Below are 26,849 nucleotides of genomic sequence, written 5' to 3'. Positions count from 1 at the left end.
AAAGGAAGGGTTGTAAAGAGATAGCTTCGAATTTGGGAGTATCAAAACCAAAGCAAAATATGATGAAAGTAAAAATTAAATTGATAAACCCTATAATTTATTATACCACACCTGTTCACACTGAAACACTTATCACAATATTCTGTTCTATTTTTTTTATATTAAAAAACCTTGTAAAACTTTGTGACATATTTACATTCTATGGGGGTCAGGTGCGAACGAACACCCCATAATTTTGTTATACCATATTTCTTCAAACTGAAACATAATTATCAAAGTATACTTACGCAGATAGATATGAAAAGTCTTTATTAAAGTTTGTGCCTATTTCCATTCTATGAAGGCCAGGCGCGAACGCAGATCCCACAATTTTATTATGCCATCCCTATTTAAGTTAAAACATATCAAAGTATTCTTATGTACATATATATTAAAAACACTTGTAAACATTTTTTTTTTTCATTTTTAAATTTTTTATTTCCATACTTTGTGGACCAGGCGCGAACGCAGACTCAGCAATTTTAATGAACCACCGTTCTGCCAGATCAAACATACCTATTCCTGTGTCTCGATACATCTTCTATCATTATATGTAATCATTTTTTTTAAATAGTCAACCACAAAGGAACCTATTCGTGACCACACACACACACACACACACACACATTCAGCTTTCTATTATATATATATATATATATATATATATATATATATATATATACATATATATATATAAATTGTTTCAAAGCGAAAAATCTTGAAATAAATATAGACGAAACGTTGACGAGTCCATAAATAATTTTGTTTGAACTTTTTCATTTACCATCATATTGAAATATTATTTCCATACATATAATATTATATATATATATATATATATATATATATATATATATATATAATAAACACAGGCAGCAAAAAGAAAGTCCGCACTTATAATTTTTTCAAAAACTGCAAATTTAAGCTAAATTTAATGTAACTGTTTAAACAACCTATACCTCATTTGATTGGCCTTTTATTCTTCTATAATTTTACCTGTTCATATTTGACTTTTATTTGAAATTTTCTAGTGTGCACGTCAATTAAAAAAAAAAAACTTCAAATTGAGGAGGCAAAAAGAAAGTCCGCACAATGGAAAATTGTTATTTAAATATAGCTTTAGGACATTAATGCAACACAAATAAAACAGGAACACAACGAACTGGTGAATATTTAGTAGCATAACCCTTCTGCAATTTGACAGCCTGAACTCCCTGGGGAATTCCTTGAATTAGGCGGCAGCAATACTCCGGGGAAAGGGCATCCCACTTTTCTTTAATTTTTGTCCAAAGTTCTTCCAAATTTGAAATGTTATCATTGCGTAACTGTTGCTTGATGTAATGCCATACGTTTTCGATAGAATTGAGGTCTGGAGATTGTGCAGACTAATCTAAACACGGTATATCATGCTCTTCCAAGAACCTCTTGACATTCCCAGCTGTGTGAATGGGAGCATTATCCTGTATGAAGATGGGATTATCATCCAAATTCCAACCAAAGTAGCGTAGAAAATGCTCAATCAACATATTAATGTAATTGGTCGAATTAATTCGACCTTGCAAGCGAACTATAGGCCTTGGACCATTTGTACTAATAATTCCCCACACCAAAACTGAACCTCCACCACCTTGTAGCGTTGAAACTGAGCACCTAGGATTAAATTACTCGTCTTTCCTCTGACAGACGTACTGCCTACCATCACTGCCTAGCCTATTGAACTTGCTTTAGTCGCTAAAAAGCACTTTTAGCCACTATAAAGAGTCATGACCTTCATTGCATCTGACGCAGTTCAGACGGCGTTTTCTGATCTTTACAGGAATATTGGCTTATGTCTTGCAACATATCCTCGCAAATTAAATTCCTTTAATCTGTTCTTGACAGTAGAAACAGAACACTTTTTACAGGATTACACTGTTGTTGGATTTGGCAGCCGTTACAAATATGTTTCTTAGGCTGCGGATCTTTAAAGCGTTGTCTTCCCTTAGAAGTAACTCTAGTTCGACCAGATTTAGAGGAATCACGAACACTGTCGGTGTTTTGGTGCTTTTGCACAGTCTTTCGTACTGTTTTCTCATCACATTTCAAACTGCGGCCGCTTTCTCGATTGGATAAACCAGTAAGGTGGAAATTAATGAGCTCCTGACGATCACTAAGGGAAAGTCGTGGCATATGGACTAAATGTTACGTTGTATAACCTGGGACAACAACAATTATGGACTTAGAAAAAAAGAATTAAAAAGAATAAATTCACGTAATTCTGACGACGTTTATTATATATGAAATATAGATACGACTGTGACCCGCGGATCAATAACAACAAACACAACGTGGTATGGACTGCACTTTTCTCACTGGATTGGCGGAGTTTTTTTATTGAAACGGAATAACCAGAAACCGTCTACTTGTAGACGAAGGTCGTTCGTTTTAATGGGATCACTCTCTTCTTGTAGCTCTTCAACGTTTTAGTTTTTACTTAAAAAACAATAGGAGGTCTTACTTTTGGAACAGCTCTAGTTAAGTTATTTATGCGAAAGTATAGTTTTATATTTGAAGACAGTCTCAGCCTTATTTTGGCTGAATCACGTCAGACCAAGTTGCTAAGATGAAAACAAAAAGAAGTTTTATTTAATCCTAACGAATCTTGTGATCGGTTTTTATTTCGATGAGTCAGATTTGGCCGAATTTGGCCGAGATCTTACTCATAATTTCGAACGGAGGATACTGTACTGAATTACTGGAGTTTCCGTGTGCATAAAGTTTTTTTTTTACGATTTTAAAGACACTGCAACTATTCAGTGCGTTCTCATATATTTAGTTGTAAATATTTTATTTGCAAATTGTGTGTTGTCCTTTATTATCTCGGTTTATCGTCAACATTTCTTTATTAAGAAAGGATAGTCGTGAAAATTGTCGTTTTTTTAATAGAAAATATGACAATACTTAACTCGACTTGTAACTAAACAGATATTTTAAGATAATAGTTCAATTTTTTTATGGAAATCGCTTGAGACAAGACATGAAGCCACTTAATTTCGGAAGCTGACAAGAACGAAAGCTGTGTATTGCATAGACAGGAGATGCCTATTGGTCATAGTCTTGAAAAGACCAAGGCTGTAGGTAGAACGAAAACAGTGAGCAGGAAGAGAGTTCCACAACCTTTCAGTCGTTGGAAAGAAACTACTGGAATAGTGAGCTGTATTAGAATGAAATATTAAAACGACGAATTGAAGGAGACCTCTAGACTAACGAGTCAAACGAGCTGGGGCAAAGGAAGCAGGAAATAGATATGAAAATTCTGAGGAACACATGCCTTAATATGTTCATATCATATCATTCTTATTAATGCTGGAGCACTCAACGATTTTTAGCTGAAATAGGTGCACCACACAAAGCACAACGTGTAACCCTTTTAGCTTTTGTAGGTTAGTGTCTCGATCACAATTTTCTTACTGAACATTAAACTACATAGAACCAATACTGAGAACGAAGGTTGACTAGTGTCATCATATTAGGTAGAATAGTCAGATACGTACAAGGTGCCTTAAACAAGTTTCCGGACTTTTTCGTATGAGCACATTATTAATAGTAGACATATGAAACTCCAGTGCTCTTTCGAAGTAATCTCCCCCGGCTGCAATGCACTTATACCGTTCCAACAATTTCTGAAAGGCTCAAGGGAAGTCCTCTTGTGTGAGCGCGTAAATGGCTTTCGTTACAGCCTCTTTCATCTCCTCAATTGTCTCATAATGACAGCTTTTAACGTTTTCCTTGAGCTTATGGAATAACCAAAAGTCACGGGGAGCAAGGTCTGGCTTTAGGGAGGCTAAGGAACTGTCTTGGTGTCCATGTTGGTCAGATAGTCTGTGAAAAAGAGGGAACACCTTTGGGTCAAACTTCACGCAAATCTTCCGCATCTTCAGTTCCTCGCGAATAATTGTGTGTACAGTTCCCACACTCACATCAAACTGTGCACTTAGTGTCTCTATAGACATACGACATGAAATTCTTTATTTGGCCAATCAACTCTGGCATTCTGACTTCATTATTCTTTCCACACCTCTTATCATTTCTCACAGACTCCCTGCCTTCTTTGAATCTCTTATGCCACAAACACTTATGCTAGATTCATGTAAGATGGTCCAAAAGCAGTCTGAAGAAATATATACGTTTATGTGGCATTTTTCGAAGTTTAAAACAGAATTTTATTGCATATCGTTCTTCTAAATTATCCTCACGTCCAGATTGCTTTTTGTTAAATTTACCAGCTGTGACAATCAGGCTTTAGTAGAGTGTATTCTAATTCCTGTTGAAGCTGTTCATTTGAACCTAAAATCATAAAAATTGGCCAGTCATCCCATAAAATTCATAGCAATACCACACTGAATTTTCAAAAGTCTAAGACAATTTTAAATGCCTGTACAAAAAAAAGGCGTAGAAACTGATTGGAGATACCTCCTATGTCTGAAAGAATCCTCTCATTATCAGCTAATCGGCTCAAATCAGAACGAACAGACGCGATTGTCGGTTGCAGTTGCAAATAGATATCCACCGTTGAGTGGCCAGGTCACTAGCACCTGTCTTTGCATATGGAACCTGATATTTACTAAGGCTCATCGTATAAGTACTCATAAGACTCATCGTAGCTTAATAATTTGAGTGAAAGTGTTGCTCCAACGTGATTAAAGCTGCATCTCTTATGTATGCATATGAATATATGAGTTTCGAATCTACATAAAAATACTCACTACGTCTAATTATGTTGATGAAACAATTGTCTGTACATAACTTATAAAAACCAATTCATAATAAATGTATACATCGTTTAATTGAATCCGCCATTATTTCACAATAGAATAAAACAAATATCTATCTCTTCCCCCTATCATAAACTAGGATTAGCGAAAATAATTTGGATACTGATTAATTCTAAATGTTTACCTTCCTATATAAATACTAGTATTTACGCCCGACGTTGCCCGGGTGTTTGGAGATGTATGTTGAGCAAAAAAAAAAAAACGATCAATTTTTTAAACTTTGACTCCTATTATGACCCCTTAACATTTATTGTTTGGGGCTCAAATCCAGTTATTAAGTTTGATCCATGTCCAACGAATCTATATCTAAAATTTAAAGTGTTTAGACCGAAAATTGTCGGAGGAATTTTATAGAGTTCTCAAAAGTCAAATCGTTGAACTTTGACCCCTTAACAGCCAAATTTCTCGCAGAAAACCGATCTCAAAGATTTTCCTAAATCTCAGTACCCTGTATATCAAATTGCGAATCTGTAGACTTACAATTGACAGAGTTATTGCGTAGGAAAATGTACACAGACAAACAGACACACATACACACATACACGTTCACTTTTATAGATATATAGATAGATATACTAGCATGGGTGCCCGGCGTTGCCCGGGTGTTTGGAGATGTATGCTGAGAAAAAACAAAAAAAGGGTTATTTTTTTTTAACTTTGACCCCTATTATAACCCCTTAAAATTAATTGTTTTTTGCCAAACACTGAGTTATTAAGTTAGATCCATGTCCAAGGTACCTATATCTAAAAGTTCAAGTGTGTAGACCCAAAAGTCTCGGAGGAGTTTGGTATAGTTCTCAAAGGTCGTTGAACTTTGACCCTTTAACAGCGAAATTTCTGGCCGAAAACGAATCACATCGATTTTCCCAAATCGCAGTACCATGTATATAAAATTTCGAGTCTGTAGACTAAATATTGACAGAGTAATTGCACACAGACAGGCACACAGACATGTTCACTTTTATAGATATACTAGCATTTCAGCCCGGCGTTGCCCGGGTGTCTGGATGTGTATGTTAAGCAAAAAAAAAAAAAAAGTGTTAGTAGGAAGGCAGGCTCGAACCCGTACCGCAAAGGAGGAAAAGAATGGGGTAAAACCAAACGTTTATGCTGTTACGATCACCACTAAACCGGAAGCGACATTTTTGAAAATTAAGGCTAGACAATCTAAAGGAGAGGATAACTTTAAAAAATATCGGCGAAAAAAGTGACCCCCCCACTGTAGAAAAGTGCCTAGTTGAAGGGGTAGATATTAATGTTTTTAGCAAATTTTTCGATATTTGTCGTATGAATAATCGAACTGTAAAACGATATTGATCTTGATAAAATCTGTCGCCTCTATTGAAAGTTTAAGGCAGACATGCAAACAGACATACGTTTATATATTGGTAACTAAAAATTTTCGACCCAAACTGATGAAAAAGCTTGCCCTATCTCTGAATACCCTTTATGTAAAATTTCAAATATTTAGACCAGAAAGTGTCTGAGTAATTTGGAAGAGACCGCAGAGGTCAATTTTTTTTTAACTTTGACCCTTATTATGACCCCTTAAAATTTATTGTTTTGGGCTCAAAATCAAATTGTCGGAGGAGTTTTGGTAGAGTTCTCAAAGGTCAAATCGTTGAACTTTGACCCATTAATCGCCAAATTTCTGGCGAAAAACCGATCACATCGATTTTCCCAAATCTCAGTAACCTATATATCAAATTTCGAGTCTGTAGACTAAAAATTGACAGAGTTATTGCGTAGGGAAATGTACACAGACACACAGGTACACAGATACACAGACACACACACAGACACTTTCACTTATATATATAATGTATATATATATATATAGAGAGAGAGAGAGATAGATAGATAGATAGATATGTGCGTGTGTGTGTATGTGTGTATATTTAATTGTAATTCTTTAATATATATATACTAGAAGTTCCCCCCAGATTTGTTCGGGCCCTATATACTGTTCATAAGGTTGTGTGCATATGTATATATTAAAAAGTGTGAATATATAAAGTAATGCCTTTCTGTGTAATAGTCTTCCTTAACTACTATAAAGAAAAAACAGACAACAATTTTCACTTTTATAGATATACTAGCATGGGTGCCCGGCGTTTCCCGGGTATTTGGAGGTGTATATTGAGCAACAAAAAAGCGGTCAATTTGTTTAACTTTGACCCCTATTATGATCCCTTAAAATTTATTGTTTTTGCAAAAACTGAGTTATTAAGTTAGATCCATGTCCAAGAAACATATGTCTAAAATTTCAAGTGTGTAGATCCAAAATTGTCAGAAGAGTTTCGTAGAGTTCTCAACTGTCAAATCGTTGAACTTTGACCCCTTAACAGCGAAATTTCTGGCCGAAAACGGATCACATAGATTTTCCCAAATCTCAGTACGCTGTATATCAAATTTCGAGTCAGTAGTCTGAAAATTGACAGAGTTATTGCTTAAGGAAATGTACACAGACAGACAGACAGACACACAAACCCACAGACAAGTTCACTGTTATAGATATATAGATATGTGTGTGTGCGTGTGTGTATGTGTGTATATTTAATTGTAATTCTTTAATATATATATATATATATATATACTACAAATTTGAATATATATATATATATATATATATATATATATATATATATATATATATATACTCACATAATTTCCTAATTTACATAAGTTTAGATATGTTGTTCTCTCTTTGAATATACTCTTCTGAAAGCATTGTCACCGACCATTTTAGCTATTTCTCCCTTTATAAAGCACGGGAAACGAACGAAACGTCAAATATTTTTGTCTTAATTTTCACACACACACACACACACACACACACACACACACACACACACACATATATATATATAATGAAATAAGAATTACAGTTAAGTTTACCAAAATGATCCAAGGTGGCAAAACTAAAGTATATTATAAATGTTGAGGAGTTAATATTTATAAAGTAATCTCAACCAGATGTAAAAGCTCGATAAAACCAAAGCTTATAATAAGAGCAAATAGTTAATAAAACATGTTAAAAAACACTTTGAAAAAGAGTTAAAAACATATCTTTTTTCTTTTTAAAATTAAATATGTTTTTTAACTCTTTCTCAAAGTGTTTTTTAACATTTTTTATTAACTATTTGTTCGTATATATATATATATATATATATATATATATATATATATATATATATATATATATATATATATATACTAGCAAAAGTACCCGTCGTTGACTGGGTTCAAAAACAGGCTATAGAGAATAGACTGATTTATGAAAGTATGATAGGTTTTGGAAAGGAAGGGTTGTAAAGAGATAGCTTCGAATTTGGGGGTATCAAAACCAAAGCAAAATATGATGAAAGTAAAAATAAAATAGATAAACCCATAATATATTATACCATACCTGTTCACATTAAAACACTTATCACAATATTCTTTGGATCTATATTAAAAAACCTTGTTACACTTTGTGACATATTTCCATTCTATGGAGGTCAGGTGCGAATGAACACCCCATAATTTTATTGTACCATATTTCTTCAAACTGAAACATAATTATCAAAGTATACTTACGCAGGTAGATATGAAAAGTCTTTATTAAAGTTTGTGCCTATTTCCATTCTATGGAGGCCAGGCGCAAAAGCTGACCCCACAATTCTATTATACCATCCCTATTTAAGTTAAAACATACTTATCAAAGTATTCTTATGTAAATCTATATCAAACCATAACGTATGGACTAACTAAGGAAGGAAGAGGCAGAATATTATACAGATGAGTACAATTCAGTCGTGCAAATTGAATAGGATAATCAGCTGCTGATGAACATAGTGAATATTTTTTTTTAAATGTATTCTATTGGGTCAAATAGTCAGAAAGACGAACAACGCCTATCACATACATATGTAGGTTACTTGGTGAAATTGACAAGTCTATAGCCACAGAGGAACGTGCATACAACGAGTGACCTCCCTTTTCTCTTGCCGATCATACCGACACAAATACAATGAAAGATAATAGGAAATCATGATTCATCTATTTTGTTTTTTGTTTTGTTTTTGTTTTTTTTTATCTAGGTGACCACGTCTTCTTTCTTTGCAAACCTGTTTAATCTAAAGTTTAATTTAGATGGCAAAATAACTTGACAAGTACTTGACCTAATTAAAAGTGCACCCTCACACACACGCATACACTAAACAATTCGATCATAGCGTCATATAAGATAGGTTGTCAGACTAGCTGTGACCTTCATGAATGGCTTATTCCAACTATAAACTATTTGATTTGATGTATTACATAGAATATTTCTATGAGATTTCGTCAAGTTTATATCGACATATAAATGAATATGTATAATATCTCTATATCTACTTTTATATAAAAGGAACTTTGTGCGAGTTTGTTTCCTATGGATTCGAAAACGACTGAGCCGATATTTATACAGTTTCACACGAAAGTACTTTCTGTATCTAGCAGTGTTTTCAGACAGTTTTTTTTTATCGGAATGTCTTGAATTAGTATCGATAATCGATAATCGAAATAAACCGATGAAAGAAAGAAATAGCCGATTTTGACCAAAGTTAACATCTGAAACAGCCTAACATCACAAGTGCATTTGAGATGTTTTATTGCCACACAAGCCGAAAGGTCCGACATAAAATCAACGGTAGATTATTTAATATGACAGGGGCGCGTTCGAAATGTATGCTTCCGTTTAAAGTACAATTGCACGATGATACTTTAACTTTTTTTTTTTCATTCTAAACTGAAACCCAGGCCATTATCCTCGCATAAAACGTAAGGCCAGGTTTTTAAATCAACAGTAACTCTTTCATATGACAGGAACGCGTTCAAAATGAACGTCTCTACTTAGAACACAACTATGATACTTGACTTTTGTATATTAAACTTTAATTCAAGCCGTTATCTATAAAACATCATTTTATAAAATCGACAGTATGTTCTCGACAGTGCAAAGTAGACTACAATTTACTGTAAACTAAGTCACCGCAGGGAGGTATGTGATTTTTCGTTTCGGTAAATCGCGATGGGTTCTCAATTAGAACAGACAATCAATAGATTTCAATGACGAATGGGAGTGTAAAACATTCGTTGATCACCATTCACTCCCTGGCAACGTCGGGTATCCCCTCTAGTATTAGATAAATGAATCAAGGAGTGTGAACAGAAATAGATATTTTATAGAGTAAAACATAGAGGCATTTATGAATATATACATTGGTCTGTGCGTAAAATACGCTTAAATATGATAATTCCATTTATGCAGATTTCGTATTAATTATCATATATTGATTATTATATTGTACCCAATATATAGTAGTGATTTCAAATTTTTTTTAATATAATTTTGGTGCCATCAGTAAAAATCGAAACAAAAAAATTTAGCTCTCCAAAGGTATTTAACTAAGGACTGATAGATATAAAACAAAAATCAGCATATAACTGTATATTTGCACCTGCGTGGATAATACATATTAGTTCCATTTTTTTTTAATTTTGATTAATTAGCATCAATTTTTATCGGCTAAAAACCGTCTAAATATCTTGCATATAAAGTTTAAAGTCTCTAGAACAAAAGTTGGCGGTGTAGTTTCATAGAGAGCGTTTCTCGTGCAAACAATCAAAGGGCACTTATGTATATAATAGAAATGTACATAGATTTTTAAACTTCGTTTACGGGTAATTATTTTTCTATTAATTAAAAAAAAACACTGTGTTATTTGTTTGTAAGAAATAAATAGCATTTATTTTAAATTTAAATTACGGAATAACATTTCATTTCTTATTGATCGGTATAATATATATATATATATATATATATATATATATATATATATATATATATATATATATATATATATATATACACACACACACAACTACTATAACGAAAATAGAAACAGAACCAATAGTAATAGCGAAAACAACCGGAAAAAAAGCAAAGAAAAACTCAACCACTTTAGCAGTATGGATTAAGGAATTAAAGGAAAACTGACTATAAATTAAGATGGGCAATAATTGATAAGGGGGGGATATAAACCTAGCAAATCGAAAAGATGCAACCTATGTATATTAGAATCTTACCATATATTAATAACAAAAATAAAATTATTAAACAAAAGACTAGATGTAATCCACGGATGTTTGCATAGAAACAAATATTTAATTTCACGCACTAGAATGGATTAGGAAAAAAATGCAAGGGAGGTAATCCTAGATAAAAAATGATACCAGGACAGTGACCTCCCTTGCATCGGCTAATATAATACGAATTCAAACACTAAGCAAAAAAACAATATTAAAATAAACACGCATAAATATAACAATAAAATTATATAAAATTATATGATAATTCGAAAAAAGACAAATAGGAAAAACAGGGAAAATGAAAACAAAAATAAATAATTAATAAATAAAAAATAAAAATACGAAAGTACGGGTTAAAACGGAAAACTATCTTTACATTACACACAAAGATGGAGGAAGTGAGGAATCATGGCTGTGGAAATCTTTTTACGCGAATACGATGTCCAGCATGTTAAAAATATACCATTTGTGGAAAAAATCTAATGGATAAACATCTGAAGAAGTTAATGGGGACAAGATATTTTTACGGAAACATAAATCGTAAAATTGCCACTCATTAATGAAACAGTTGTAATGGAAAAATCCAGGAAATAAACGAATGTTATAAAAAAGAAAACGTGAGTCTTTGAATTTTCAACAAAATTTTGCACTATATATATATATATATATATATATATATATATATCAGTATAATATATATCAGTATAATATATATATATACATAAGTATAACATATATTCATATATATCTCAAATATATATATATATATTCATATTAGTAATATATACATACATATCAGTAATATATATATATATATCAGTATAATATATATAGATGTTATTTGTTTTTGTTTTTGCGATACGTTTTGAATGAATTCAATTATTTACGAAAGTGCATTTTTACCTAAAAGCGAGTTGAGAATAATTTTCCCTTCAACTAATTTGCTATCCCCATATTGGGGAGCGGCATATACATTTTTTTTTTAAATATAATTATCCACTGACACATGCTTCGTCGTCTACGACTCCTCGGAGTGGCTGACTCTAGCTAGATAATATATATATATATATATATATATATATATATATATATATATATATATATATATATATATATACTCCTATAATTTTTTTGGTGTGTATTGATATTCATAAGAAAATACTTCTTTGTTTTATATGGGTCGTGGAATGGCATTAATCTGCAAATGATCTAGCTGATTTGCATATTCGATAAAACATTCATTTTTATTAGTTCCCTGTTAGCTTTTTTCGGTTTTCTTAATGGTATGACCATCTTTAAATATCTATTACATGTAATTATATTCATGCAGATATTCTACATGATTTATACTTGCGTAATATTTGAGTTTTAGCAATCTGTGCAAAAGAGTGAAAATTAAAGAAATTTGTATTTACTAGGTGAAGGGCGAACGACGACATTACGAATATGCAATCGTGACGTAATAGATATTATTACATGCTTTTGTTTTTTGTTTTTTTTTATTATATATATCATTTCTTCATAACTCAGGTATTAACGTCTAAGGAAAAAGTAAATTGTAAGCTTAACGTATTGTGTTTGGAATCTCGGTGGTAACACACGAGTCATTTTTTTTTTACTTTTTTAATCATTACTATATATTGGATCCAATATAATATAAGGTCCTGGATATGACCTTAAACTATATCCAGTGGTGAGGCCCCTGCTTGTGGGGTTTGGGGAGTGTGGAGCCACCCTTTAATTACCATTGCTCCCAGGTCCACTCTGACCCGGAGTGGTAGTACCTGTTAGGGTCCCAACTATGGGTTAAATAGAAACCAACTTGAAAACAACAAACATATTCTATTAAAAAAAATTTCTTAAAAATCTTTGGATTCGGCATTAAATAACCCGGAAAGGGTTGATATGCCGTAAAACAACCAACCAACAACCAACAACAACCAATATAATATAATAATAAATACGAAATCTGAATTGATCAAAATATGATATTTAAGCGTATTTTGCTATCGGGCAATGCTGGGCCGCCTGCTAGTATATATATATATATATATATATATATATATATATATATATATATATATATATATATATATATATATATATATATATAATCAAAAAAGGCGAATATATATTATAAAACACAATTGCAACTTCGGATTTTTTTCGGATTTATGCAATCATGCCCATATTATTTTTATTTTCTTTTAACGTTAATGAGTTCTTATTCTTCCGGTGAGTCAATTGTTTAGGAGTCGATAAGTTCAGCCTCTGCGATTTCTCATTGATCTTTTCCTGCATGATATAACATTCACTCATGGCATGCATCAGATGTGTTTGTTGACAACATTTTTTTTCTACGGATATACGATGCTCTGTTGCGATTGACCTCATGGATCTAGGATTACTATCATAAGTTGCGCTGTACTGACGAACAACCTACTGACACCGCGTTCTATAATAGATATGAGGAAAAGACGAATGTGCACATATCCAATGCAAAGGTAACATGACTTTTAGTCCGTAGTAGAATGGGTCTGCAAATGGATGGTAATATTCAATGCTACTAAGATTAAGCTTCTTCTTTTTAACCAACTTCAAAAAACCTTCCCAATCACTGATTGCCACGGGAGTAACACCCTGCCTGAGAGCTTACCCTTCAATATCTTCGGCATAATATTCACAGGCAATATAAATTGGAACACGTACATTGTGGTCATTGCAAGGCTGCTGCAAAATAGCTGAATGTGTCGGAATTGGCATATCGACGAGTAGGGGTGTGGGAGGGGAAGAAAAGACGGTTTAAGTCTTGCAACGAAATGTCGACGTTGCTTACAAGCAGTCTTTCCTTGTAAAAGTAACAAATGGGTAACGATGGTCGAAGTGTAATTTGTCTAAAAGACTACAAAAACTACTACAACAACAGTAGAGCGGCCACCCTTTTTTATCTACTCCAACTCTCAGTCAACGAGATTCACGCGGACTGAAATGTCTATTTAACTTGTAAGGAATAGGCACTCAGGTTCTTTGATTAACGGACCACGGGCCGTGTTGGTCACAGCTACCAGCACTCCTTTCTTCCCCAGCGATCTACCCTCGGCAAGTCAACCAATTCAAAATTCTCACAAATTCCTTCTACCATGCTAGAAAATTACTAATATGGAGAATTGTTGCTACATTTGGACAGGTGTTGATGCATCTACCAATATTTCTTTTAAAAAAAAAGCAAATAGTCTTCAAGCATTTGAGTTTCACCTATAGATGCCCGCGAAAATATTCCAAAAAACTGAAATTTGGGGAATTGTTATTATTTGATGGCTAATAACTTTAACAATACAAAATCGAAGATATCTGACTTTTGTCTTTGTCTTTTTTGCATAGACATGAATTATTGTAAATATAGGCAACATTACTCCCACGTGCGCCTAGCATATGTGTCTCAAAAGGTGTATATGACTTCTTCATTTAATCACACAAAAGTAATATACGAAAATATAATTTTATGCGTATATTTTAAGTCACACAAACACACACACACACACACACACGGTTCTCTTTCACATCATGAAGTTAAACAACGCTGACCCTGGTTAGTACAAGATGGGTTACCATTTGGGAATTCTAGGTGCTGTATGTGCTCTCCGCTTATCTCGGCATTTGTTTCCAGTCGTCCTGTACTTCACTTGCCACTGGTATTTAACAATGTCGGCTCAGAAGATGTGTGATTGGACATTGCGCACCTCCTGCCACAAAAAAATTTCACGCGCAGGCATACTTACGTGGGTATCCATAGTCTGTCAAAGATTGAAGTAGCCTGTTATATATATATATGTATGTATGTATGTATGTAGATGAATATATATATATATATATACAGATATACAGGATGACCCAAAAAAACAGGCCCCAACTCTAATTAGGGCCCCGTTTCTTAGTGTTTTTTAAATGAAACTTTGGTCATAACTAGTTTATTATATTCAAAAAATCACATCAAAACACAAGGGTCTTTGGCTTTCTTTTCCCGTTCTACAGCATATGTTCTAGATGGCCGCCATTTAGCTTTTGTTTTTTTTTGTTTTTTGGGGTCACCCTGTATATACTGAAATCTATAGATAGAAAGATAGCTAATTCACATTCCAGATAGGCTGCAACCTTGCAATGGTGAAGTCATTTTCACACACACATATACGCTTTTTTTTAATTTCGTTCCATTACCGCCAACTCCTGTTCCCTCTTTTTAACAATCAGCATATTACTCTTTCCCTCCACTCACTCTTGCGATTCACTTGCTTTCTCATAGCGTTGTAAGGATAAACAAAAAAGTTTGTTTCTTGCTTTCCTTTCTTTTCCTACATATTTTCTCGTAACTTTCTGCTCGACAAAATCACTTTTGTATCTTTCTTCCTGCTGGTCAACTCAATCTGGTGTTTACCTACCTTTAATGAAGAGAACGTTTGCAACAGAAATTATGTAAGAGATTTTGTTTATTTATTATTTTTTTCTTGTTCTTATCTATGAATGTTTTCTTTCGGGCGCACTTTGCTTTATTTTTAGGGGGTGCATCATCAGCTTAATAGATATCAATACAGAGTATGGAATATCTAAAATAAGGACAACTAAATTGTTTTAATATTGTACATTAAGGATACATGTGATCTTCATGAATGTTCAAGATGTATATCAATAGATTTCATATATATATATATATATATATATATATATATACACACACACACACACACATATATATATATATATATATATATATATATATATTGAGTAAAAAGATTAATAATTGTGAATTATAAATCAGTTTCCAAGGGAAAAACAAACAAAATCAACTGATTTATAATTCACAATTATAAAACTTTTTATTTTTTATAGCTCTAGGAAACATATACCTATTGAGCTTATTATATATCTATAGTCCTATGAACACTGTTCTTTTAAAAGTATTAATACATTTATTAATACATTAAAATAAACTCTGCTCTTTAGACTCCAGCTCTAATTCCCTCTGTAATATATATATATACATATATATATATATATATATATATATATATATATATATATATATATATATATATGGCCCTGTCGGTGGGGCATTAGAATACGCCGACTGCCCCTCTGCAGAGGGTAAAAGTCCCTCAATGGGGGTCCTGGATATGACCTTAAACTATATCCAGTGGTGAGGCCCCAGCTTGTGGGCTTTGGGGAGTGTGGAGCCACCCTTTAATTACCATTGCTCCCAGGTCCACTCTGACCCGGAGGGTCCCAACTATGGGTTAAATAGAAACTGACGTGAAAACAACAAATATATTCTATTTAAAAAATTTTCTTCAAGATCTTTGGATTCGGCATTAAATAACCCGAAAAGGGTTGATATGCCGTAAAACAAAAGCAACCAACCAACCATATATATATATATATATATATATATATATATATATATATATATATATATATAAAGGAACCCTGTCGCTGTGTGTGAGAGAGAAAGAGAGAGTTTCCTATGCATTCGAAAACGGCTAATGACAGTACATTATGTGCCTAGCAATGTCTATAGATAAGCTTTGTATCAGAATGTTTTCGATAAGTATCGATAATCAAAATAACCCGATTAAAGTAAACACCTTACACAGCCTTACATCACAAGTACATTTGAGAAGATTTATTGGCACACAAGCTGAAAAGCTCAACATATAACCTCAACAGTTGGTTCACTGATATGACAGGAGCACGTTGGAAATGAGTGTTTCCGTTTACAGCACAGTTACATCATGATACTTAACTTTTTCATTTTTAACTTAAATTCAAGCCATTATCACCACACAAGCAGTAAGACCAGGCATATAAAATCAACAATAGGAGCATGATACTTTTGCCTTTTAAACTTTAATTCAATGCATTATATATAAAAAATAATTTTATAGAACCAACAGTATGTTCTTTACAGTGCAATGTAGACTACAATGTATTGTAAAGTATGTCACTGTCGGGAAGTATGTGAAGCTTCCCCCACGGTGAACTGCGATGAGTCCAGATTGGAAAATTAGCGATTTCACTGATTTCAATAACAAGAAAATATGGGATTTTGAAACATTCGTTGATTATCGTTACATTCCCGGGCAACGTCGCGTCTCCCTACTAGTATATATAAAATAAATATTATTAAGCAGAAGAGTAGATAGTGTCATTTTACAGTCAAAGAATTAATATTGATTTCTAAGCAACGCTGATCCAAAATATAACAACTTTGTGGCTGTTTGTTTTGTAGTTTTTTGTTTTTTTTTACTTTAGATAGATAAACTCGCACACATACACACAAACAACTGCCCTGTAAGTTATATGGTATAATAAGCCAAATTACACATAAAATCAACCAAAATTATACGAAATAATTAAATACTAGTACAGAATATGGAATCTCTAAAAAGCACAACAAAATTATTTAAATATATCACGCTAAATTATGCGATCTTTATTTATTTTTATGCGATGTTCTCGGTTAATGTCAGACATTTCTGAGATATGATATTTAAGTTGTATATTTTATTATATCAGACGAAATAAATATTCTGTAGTACGTATTTACTCTCTTCCCACCGCAAGAAGATGTGAGACAAGGTCAGGAAATTGGCTAACGCCCATAACGAAAAAGCACTTTGACATATTAAAAATTGTCTGGGTAGTCCAGTCGTCATTCCGCTGTAGTGGGGAGGGCTCAGCCAGTAAGCAATAAACTTACTTCACTCGAAAAACTGGAAACAAAGACCTAGCAGGGTAGACCACCTAGGACTATCCAGAAAACGACCCTTTTTGTTATGTCTAATAATATTTGTTTATGTACAAGAATGCTGACAGAGCACACTCTCATATATATATATATATATATATATATATATATATATATATATATATATATATATATATATTAGTAGAACATAAGCGTTTGTGTTTAATTCCCGACTATTTTCTGTTTTGCTTGATTTTATTAATTATTATTATAACTCAGTAGAGTTGCTCATACAAGTCATCGTCAGATTGCTCAGTGACAAAAGCTGTTGTTTCCTGGAGTCTAAGTCTCCCCAAATTTCCAGTACTCTTTCCATATCCTTTGATAACTATTGTAAATGTGATTGCATAATCGCAACAGCTGTTTGCCATTGATTTATCGCTGGCAATGACCATTGGTCATCACTGGAATTTGGGTAGCAATAAGCCTCTCCAACGTCCCAGTCTTATTTGCACTCATCCAGTGGTGATCTGGTAAGTGCTTTCTCTCTTGTGTCTTTTCATCCTCCTAACACTTCGGTGTGGTGCCAGTTGATGTAAGCACTACATTTATCCATATAATAATACGATAGCGTGTGTGTGTTATTTATTTTGTGTGTTACGCTTACATCCGAGTGACTGTCATTTAATTGTTACTAGCCTGGGTGTCTGGCGTTGACCGAGTATTTGTAAGTGCGTGTTGAGCAAAAATAAGTGGTAGTAGGCAGGCAGGCAGGCAGGCTCGAACTCTTAGCGCAAAGGAGGAAAGGAAAAGAAAATATATATACATGACACGTTAGTTGTTGTGCCCATCGCCAAACCGGAAGTGAGGTAGTCTTAATTTAAGGCTAGACAACTGAAAAAAGGCGATTTCTTTCGAAAATATGAGAGAAAAAAGCAACTCCTCCCTTTATAAAAGTGCCCAGTTGAGGGTGAAGGAATTAATGTTTTTGGCCAATTTTTCGATATTTGTCATCCGAAGTGTCGACGTTCAAAATTATACCGATCTCGTGAAAATCCGTTGCCTCTGTCGAAAGTGTTTGTGAGACATACAAAATACATACATCCATATATATATATACGTACATTTAAACAGACAGCCGAGATTTATATGATAGATGGACTTCCATATCTTGTAATAAATAACTTTACCAATAATTCTTCATAAGTTTTGGTTTCGGTTTCGATAATTGCTGATGGCACTCAAGTCATTTATTTTTTTATAAATAATTTTACCAAGAATTCGATTTCAATTATAACTGAAGGAAGTAAATTTATATATATATATATATATATATATATATATATATATATATATATATATATATATATTCTTAATAAGTTGTAGTTTCTGTTCCGATTCAAGCTGATGCACCCAAATCATATGGATATATATTTTTTTATTTTTGAAATCACAAGTTTATAATATAAGAATCGAATTGACTCTATAATAATATATACTTAATTTAAGCGTATTTTACGACCGAGTCACGCCGGACGTGCCTGCTAGCTTAGATAAATACTTTTGCAGTTTTAACACAAGAGTTACAATAATATCTTCTGGACAAGATCAAAGTGTAGTATCTGCTCCGGCAGATACTGCAAGCTATGACTAGCTATGACTAGCAAAGACCACATGTGGGGGCAACCCCACATGCCTGACCTTTAACCAGCTCCCATTTCCCACCTCTCGGGAGCTGGTCCCCTTTTTCCCTTCCCCCTCCCTTCACTCCTCACATTAAAAATCGGCCTTGTGCCTAATTTGCTCGGTGGGGGAGCAAATAAATACCATCTGTTCCGGCAGATACTGCAAGCAAAGGCCATATGTGGGAGGTAACCCTACATATCAGACCTTGGTCAATGTAGGGGCAACCCTTCATACGAATTGTCACTATCCAGCTCCCATTTCTCACCCATCGGGAGCTGGTCCCCTTTTCCCTACCTCCCCCCTCCCTCTCTCTCCACATTAAAAAACGGCCTTGTGCCTAATTTGCTCAGTGGGGAAGCAAATAAATACAATCTGTTCTTCAGATGCTGCACTTCTATTTCTTGTTCTCTTTCGTTGGAGGAGAAATCCTTCACGACTGAGACAATTTTTATTTTTGTACCTTTTCTCCACGTTAAAAATCGACCCTGGTGTCTAACTCTGTCCCGTGGGGAGGCATAGTAAATAGGTACAATAATATCAGTATATTTGGTCTTTTGGCCAAGATCAAAGTGTAACCCCCATCCCTTACCCACAAAATTTTCTTTTCTCCATTCACCCCTATCTAGAGGGCATCCCCACCTAGAGACTGACCCGCAGAAACGAGGTTCCTTTTACAAACCTAGTGGAACGGGCAGTCTATCAACTAGATGGGGTTGGGAGGGTCCTACTAATCACCTTTTGTTTTTTTTCTTCCCCTGCCCTCGACACAAATGAATTATTATACCATTTTATTGTTATCGTTTTTGTTTTTACACGTCAATAAAAAATGTTTTAAAAACTGGGCGTTAAGTAGGACGTCCCCCAATATGAAAGGGTGAATGCGGTATTATGGTGAAAGAAGATACTAGTTGGGAGAAACTTTTGATTTTGTTTAGTTCTGGAGTGACAAGGATTACCAACGACCCCACAATCCCTCCTTTTGAGTTGGCCATGTGCCTAAGTTTTTGTTCATCGTTAATTTTGACTGTATTTTTAACATGGATAAAAGATTTAATATCTCAAAGTGTAGTATCTGTTCCGGTAGATACTGCAAGCAAAGACCATATGTGGGGGCAACCCCACATATAAGACCTTGGTCAACATAGGGGGAACCCTTCATGCCAATTGTCACTATCCTGCTCCCCTACTCCCCGGGGAGTTGGTCCTCGTTTCCCCTTCACTCCTCATTTTAAAAATCGGCCTTGTGCCTAATTTACTCGGTGGGGGAGCAAATAAATACCATCTGTTCTTCAGATGCTACACTTCCATTTCTTGTTCTCTTTCGGTGGAGGAGCAGTCCTTCACGACTGAGACAATTTATTATTTTTGTACCTTTTCTCCACGTTAAAAAAACGACCCTGGTGTCTAACTCTGTCCCGTGGGGAGGCATTGTAAATAGGTACAATAATATCAGGGCGTCTCCATTTACGCTGAACATCCAGAGTCAATATATTACATATGAAATAGTCTGCTGTGAAATTTGCAAAGGTCCCGCTAATTATTGTTATTACTTTGGAATCTTAGTGAGAATAAGTCTATTCGCATTTCATTCGATGACCGTTGCAAATAATTTTCATTTCAATTTCTTCCATTTTATTTTCATCTTTTTAGCTTGGTATTTCTAATCATGATTTATTATTCGATTCATTTCTTAATTTTGTTCCCACTTTATTACTATTGTTTTCAGGTTTCAACTGCACTTTTTTAACAGTTCTCAGAGGATTACCTTAATGGCGAACAAATATGGTCTTAGACTCACTTTTGGTCAACTTTGTTGTTGTCTCCACTTATGATATGGCTTCCTGTTCTGTCTTTTTGCCAAAGGAATCTACATTGTTTCATAGAAATCGCTCCAGACAAGACATGAAGACGGCTTCAATGCGTAAAAATACCCGATAAATACTATATAAATAGATTCTTACCCAGAAAGCATAAATTCTTGCCCCTTTGTCAGAAATATCGCTAATTCAATTTGATAAAAAAGGATGAAATATGGTAAGCGATTCTTCAATTAAGTGTTTTCTTTGGTATTATTCAAACGGTTTTCTATATAATTTTTTTCCTAATGATGTTGCTTCTTTGTGGCTTGAATTAGTCACTCTATCAATGCATCGTATCTTATTATTCGCTGTGGATGGTTGTTCTTTCCAGTCTATATAAATGTTAATTCTACTTTTGTCACTGGTCCACGATTTATACACCCTCACTTTGAGTAAAACACAACACAGTTGATCTATAATATAATGTATTGCTTTTTGTTTGGATTTTTTTTTTTGCACTGATAAATAGCTTTTGATTTAAAGTTATTACTAGTGTCTTGAGGCATCTCTGGAGGCGTGTGAGAAGGGTGTGGATGCTTCTGGTGAAAAAATGTGTCAGGCTTGCTCTCTCTCTCTATCTATCTCTCTCTTTCTCTCTCTCTCTCTATATATATATACATACATATATATCTTCTCATTCTCTCTACACACACACTCTCTCTCTCTCTCTCTCTCTCTCTCTTTCGCCGACTGCCCTGCTTTCTCTTTGTGACGATTTATATAAACATTTTTTTTCAGTTGGACTGTTTAATATTTCCTATTGTCTACTGTTTCATTACTTTGACCGATATCCTCCCATACGTCTGGGTCAAATTATGCATTCCAATAGGCAATGATGGAAACTCCCGCATTCTACACATGGAATCCATCTGCGTATGTGGAATCTATCGAATATTCCTCTTCCCGATGTTGCCTGCCAACACGTAGCCACGTCCGTGTATTTTTGGCGTCAGTCTTATGAACAATATACAATAGTATAACATTGCCTTAGAGATGAGATGGTCATAAACTGCTTGATTAACGATTTTTCTATGTAAAGTGATTTATGTTGATTGCCATCTGTATGATCGTAATGTTATTTCTGAATTTAATAATTAGTTAATCTTCCAGCCTCTTTAAAAATTGTCTTATTTTCAATTTACATTTAGGTTCCTTGTTAAAAAAAAAAAAAAAATAAAAATAACATGGTTTTACTATGTTCGGGAAAATGTGAATTTTTTAATTTAGCCATCTGACACACTTTGAATTTTTTTTTTACATATGCATCACAACTTATCAAGGCCTAGAAACCACTCGAGGATAAGGGTTAAGAGTCTACAGTAGTCAATTGGACAATACAGTAATCGTATAATAATCGTTAGTAATGGAAATTTGATAAATTTCTTAACTTAAGTGGAACGGCTCATCAAGAACGTGTTTACGTTGGACTTGAAGACAACCATATTGTAGTCAGCTGGAAAGCAGGAAAACGGAAGACAGTTCCACAGGCGTGCAGTTATAAGATAGAAGCTTTGTTCATGGAATCTACGTTTAGGTTGAGGCACAAATAAAGAGTGGGGGAAATTATTGATAGTGTTTTCAGCTAGACGAGTGTTTCTTGTAAAAGTTTGGCGAGGGGGACCATAGATTGAAGCTCAGTCAAGCACTTGTCATGAAAATAACGATAAAGTAGAGGCAAACTCGCAACATCTCTTCTGTAAGATAGAGGTTGCAGGGAAGAGAAAAGACATCTCCTACGAGGTTACAAGGTCTATTTTGAACTCTATCAAGGTAGGACAAGTCCTTTCTAGCAGTTCCTGCGCAGATGTGGCAACAGTATTCCATCCTTGGACGTACCTGGCTAGAATATCTCTAAAACTAGGCCAGATGTTGTATTTTTTACAGTATTTTTTAATTCCCCCAATAAATTTTGACCTATAAAAATGATATGACAAGCCTTACTTTGAAGATGACCTAAATTGGCCTTCATGAGAAAAAAACTTCTTCATGGAGACATGTCGTTGTTTCATTGACCAATTTACTTTTTTGCGTCTTGTTTCTTTTCACCCTGCTTTCACGTGATGCTTTCGGGTGCGTCAATCAGCATCTTTGTATTTTGTATTACATATTTTTTTCTAATCACCTCATCTCACCACACTGTTTTTAATAATTGGAGAGAGGCGCTGGTATATCGCCATCAATCTTATCAACTAAAACTTTACCACGTGGACCGAAAACTAAATAATAGCTTTCTAAATTTAATAAAATGCTATACAAACAATTTAAAATTTAACTATATCACCAAAAAATAAAGTAATATTAAGTTTTTCTTTACTATAAAATAACAGTATCGTCATTTTCTTTACGCATAGTCTGTTACATAAAATCGGACCTGATTACTATATCCACAACCCTATATTAGAGAGTTTGAAAAGTGCTGGGGGATTGTAGCAACCAAAAGACCAGAAAAATTCGAACAACTAAGTCCTTGGTACGCTAATCGGGCGTTCTTCCACTGAGCCTCTTTCCAGACCCGTACGAATGTGTAATATTGTTTTGTTGAAACAGGAATTCATGACAAACTAACACGGTAGGAAATACACCCAGCTGATTCATTTTCGTGTTCTATTTTTCTTCTTTTTTTTTTGTTGTTTTTCTGTTTTTTGTTTATGTTGTTGTTTTTGTTGTGTGTGTGTTGTTGTTGTTGTTGTTGGAAAAAGACGATGAAAAGTTTTTTGTGCGAATATTTATGCATGTTCCCGTGCAACTGAATGGGTCTGTGCTATTTAAGAATTTGGGATATCAAAGAGAAGAAAATCAGCGATAGTGTCACCATGAAAACCGTAGAGGTGTAACGTGTCACCTACATAGAGAAAACTAAACCTGTTGCAACCTGTTAAGCAGGTTCTCTTTCTCAACCTTTCACCACACACAGACACACGTATATATATATATATATATATATATATATATATATATATATATATATATATATATATATATATATATAGCTCTGGATGTTTTGTCCATTTTTTTTTCAATATGGCGGGCTAACTTTCTCGCTATTTCCGAGAGAGAGAGTAGAGAAATTTGCAAAACGTACAAACGCATCATCTGATCAGTCGATCCACCAATGAACAGTTACTATACAACAATACATGAAGAGAACCATGTGGGTTGAAAACGTTTGTACGTTTGACGAATTTTACTACTCTTTCGCGGAATACGTGACAAAGTTAGCTCGCCCTATTGAAAAAAATGAACAAAAAAAGAATATGCTAAGTTTAGCACTGATATTCGACCCGACCTTTATAAATGAAAGAACGCTGCTCATTATACGAAGAGAGAGAGAGAGAGAGAGAGAGAGAGAGACAGGAGAGCGAAACTAATTGAGTAATATTGGCTTTGTCTGGGAAGTGATGAGTTATACCTGCATACTTATACTCCCAGTCCTGAATCCTATATTACCATTTTATTTTACTGTATAATAATAATAATAATAATATTTTTCTTCTTCTTCTTTTTCTTCTTCTTCTTCTTCTTCTTCTTATTATTATTATTATTATTATTATTAACAACAACAACAACAACAACAACTAGGAGTTCTTACACAGGCCATCAAATACTTAGAGAACAACCTGTGGAGCCTGAATGGCAACAACTCCCCACAGATTCTCAGTGTCCTTTATCAATTTTAATAGCTTTTGAAAATTAATTTGTGTTATCGCAACAGCTGTTTACCTTTGATTTTTCATTGCTAGCGATCATTTTTCTTCACTTGAATTTAGGGGGGAATAAGGTTTCCCAAATCCCAGTCTTTTTCGTACTTATCCAGTGGAGGTCTGGTTATTGCTTTCTCTCTTCGGTCTTTCCCTCCTTCTTGACTCTCCTCGGCTATTTTCGGTGTGGTATCAGTTCATGTCGGCAATTTATTTGGGGGTCGGGGATAACTTACAGTTATACTGTTTCAGTTTTTTTTTTTTTTTTTTTTTTTTGCATTTCATGTGGTGTTTCTTTGGATTTTCACTTCTGTGGCATTTTCTCTATGTCCAGGTAGCGCCTATACTTTTTATTAGGATTTTCGTGATGTTTCCTATTGCTCCTACTATTATTGGTCTTATCTTTACTTTTTATTATTATTATTGTTTTTATTTATTTATTTTTTACTGTCTAGGAGTAGTTACACAGACCATCATCAAAGATTTCTCTTTGGGAACAACTTGTGGCGTTTTCTAGAGTTTGAGTGACAAGTCGTTATTATTTATAGGTTTCCGGTGGCAACACAGAGCCCGCCATGTTGTTTTTAAACAAGTCAATACAAAACTCGGTAAATACGTGAAGACATGGTAGGAATAATGGTAAAAAGGAATTATTTGAAAAATATTCTTTGTAGAATGGTGTGCGAAAATGTTGTGTATGGAATGTTGTTTGAAGAATGTTGTTTGTAAAAATGTTTGAAGAATGTTGTTTGTAAAAATGTTGTTTGAAGAATCTTGTTTGAAGAATGTTGTTTGAAGAATGTTGTTTGTAAAAATGTTGTTTGAAGAATGTTGTTTGAAAAATGTTGTTTGAAAAATGTTGTTTGTAACACCGTGTCAAAATCATTGAAATGTGTGTAATAATGTTGTGGAAGAAATGTTGCATGGAAAATGTTGTGTAAAAACAGTTGTAAATGTCGTGTGTAAACAATAAGAAAAAATGTGTGGAAATACTTGAAATGTTGGACCATCACATTTCATCTCGATGTAACGTTGTCCGGGAACCAACACGTTGTAGCCTCAGTCGCAAATTAGCTAAAGAATAGAAAAATAAACTTTAACTCGCTTCTTTTTTTTTTAACGACGACATTGATTTCCTCGTCTTCTCATTGCCCCTGTTACGTTTCTGCGTATCGTCTTCTTGAACGTGCTCCCGAACGTTATCTACCCCCTCTAGCGTGATCTCGAACTTTATCTCCATCTCTAATATGATATCTTTTTAATGTCTTTATTTCCCCCTACCGATGACTCCATTTCATATGCATTTGCATGTGCACGTCTGCGCTGTTACAATGATATATCTTGCAAAAATAACAAAAATGTGAATATTTTTGTAATGGCTACTGTTTACGATTATAGAATTAAACCGATTTCATGTTCTTGAGGTTCTGTTTTGTTCGTTTACGTAATATTTGGGGGGAGGGAGTTGTGAACCTGCAATTTTTTCTTGACATGAGTAAAAATGCGCCTGCTGTTCAATAAATAGCATACAACAAAATTTTAAGTCATAATCTACTTAAACATTACAAAAGTAAAAATGGTTGATGTGGCGAAAAACAAGCAGAACAATAAAAATTAATATAGTTTTATAACATCTTACTTGCCTCCCTTCATTATCATTATTCGGAGAATCTCGTCGTGCCTGCTCTCGGCCTGCCGAACATGCAAGACATCCGGCGATGAGAATATAGGCTTTATAAATTTCGTGGTTGTAAAATACTTTCGTGAACTTTTAAATTTAACTTTAATATTCATATTTTGTCAAATATTAAATTGAACAGATTTATATGCTTACACTAGCTGGACATCCGGTCGTGCAATACGCTTAAGCATCGTATTTTAATTTATGCAGATTGCGTAT

The 26,849-nt window shown here is 34.0% G+C and overlaps 1 protein-coding gene across 3 annotated transcripts in view; it reads left to right on the top strand.

Moving 5' to 3' along the window:
• LOC145242090 (endothelin-converting enzyme homolog) overlaps positions 1-26,849 on the top strand; it is a 955,595-nt gene that overhangs the window by 26,465 nt on the left and 902,281 nt on the right. Inside the window, exon 1 of one of the 3 annotated variants that reach the window (XM_080105006.1) lies at positions 15,252-15,437. The exons of the other annotated variants lie outside the window; for them this stretch is intronic. Coding sequence (XP_079961132.1) covers positions 15,409-15,437 — 29 coding nt within the window. The 5' untranslated portion in view covers positions 15,252-15,408. Of the gene's footprint in view, positions 1-15,251; positions 15,438-26,849 lie in introns of those variants that run through there. 3 annotated transcript variants of the gene reach the window in all.

The sequence above is a fragment of the Euprymna scolopes genome, chromosome 21 (assembly GCF_053919585.1).
Source record: "Euprymna scolopes isolate OS-2025 chromosome 21, ASM5391958v1, whole genome shotgun sequence".
Classification (NCBI taxonomy): domain Eukaryota; kingdom Metazoa; phylum Mollusca; class Cephalopoda; order Sepiida; family Sepiolidae; genus Euprymna; species Euprymna scolopes.
This window is presented reverse-complemented; position numbering and strand designations above follow the sequence as displayed.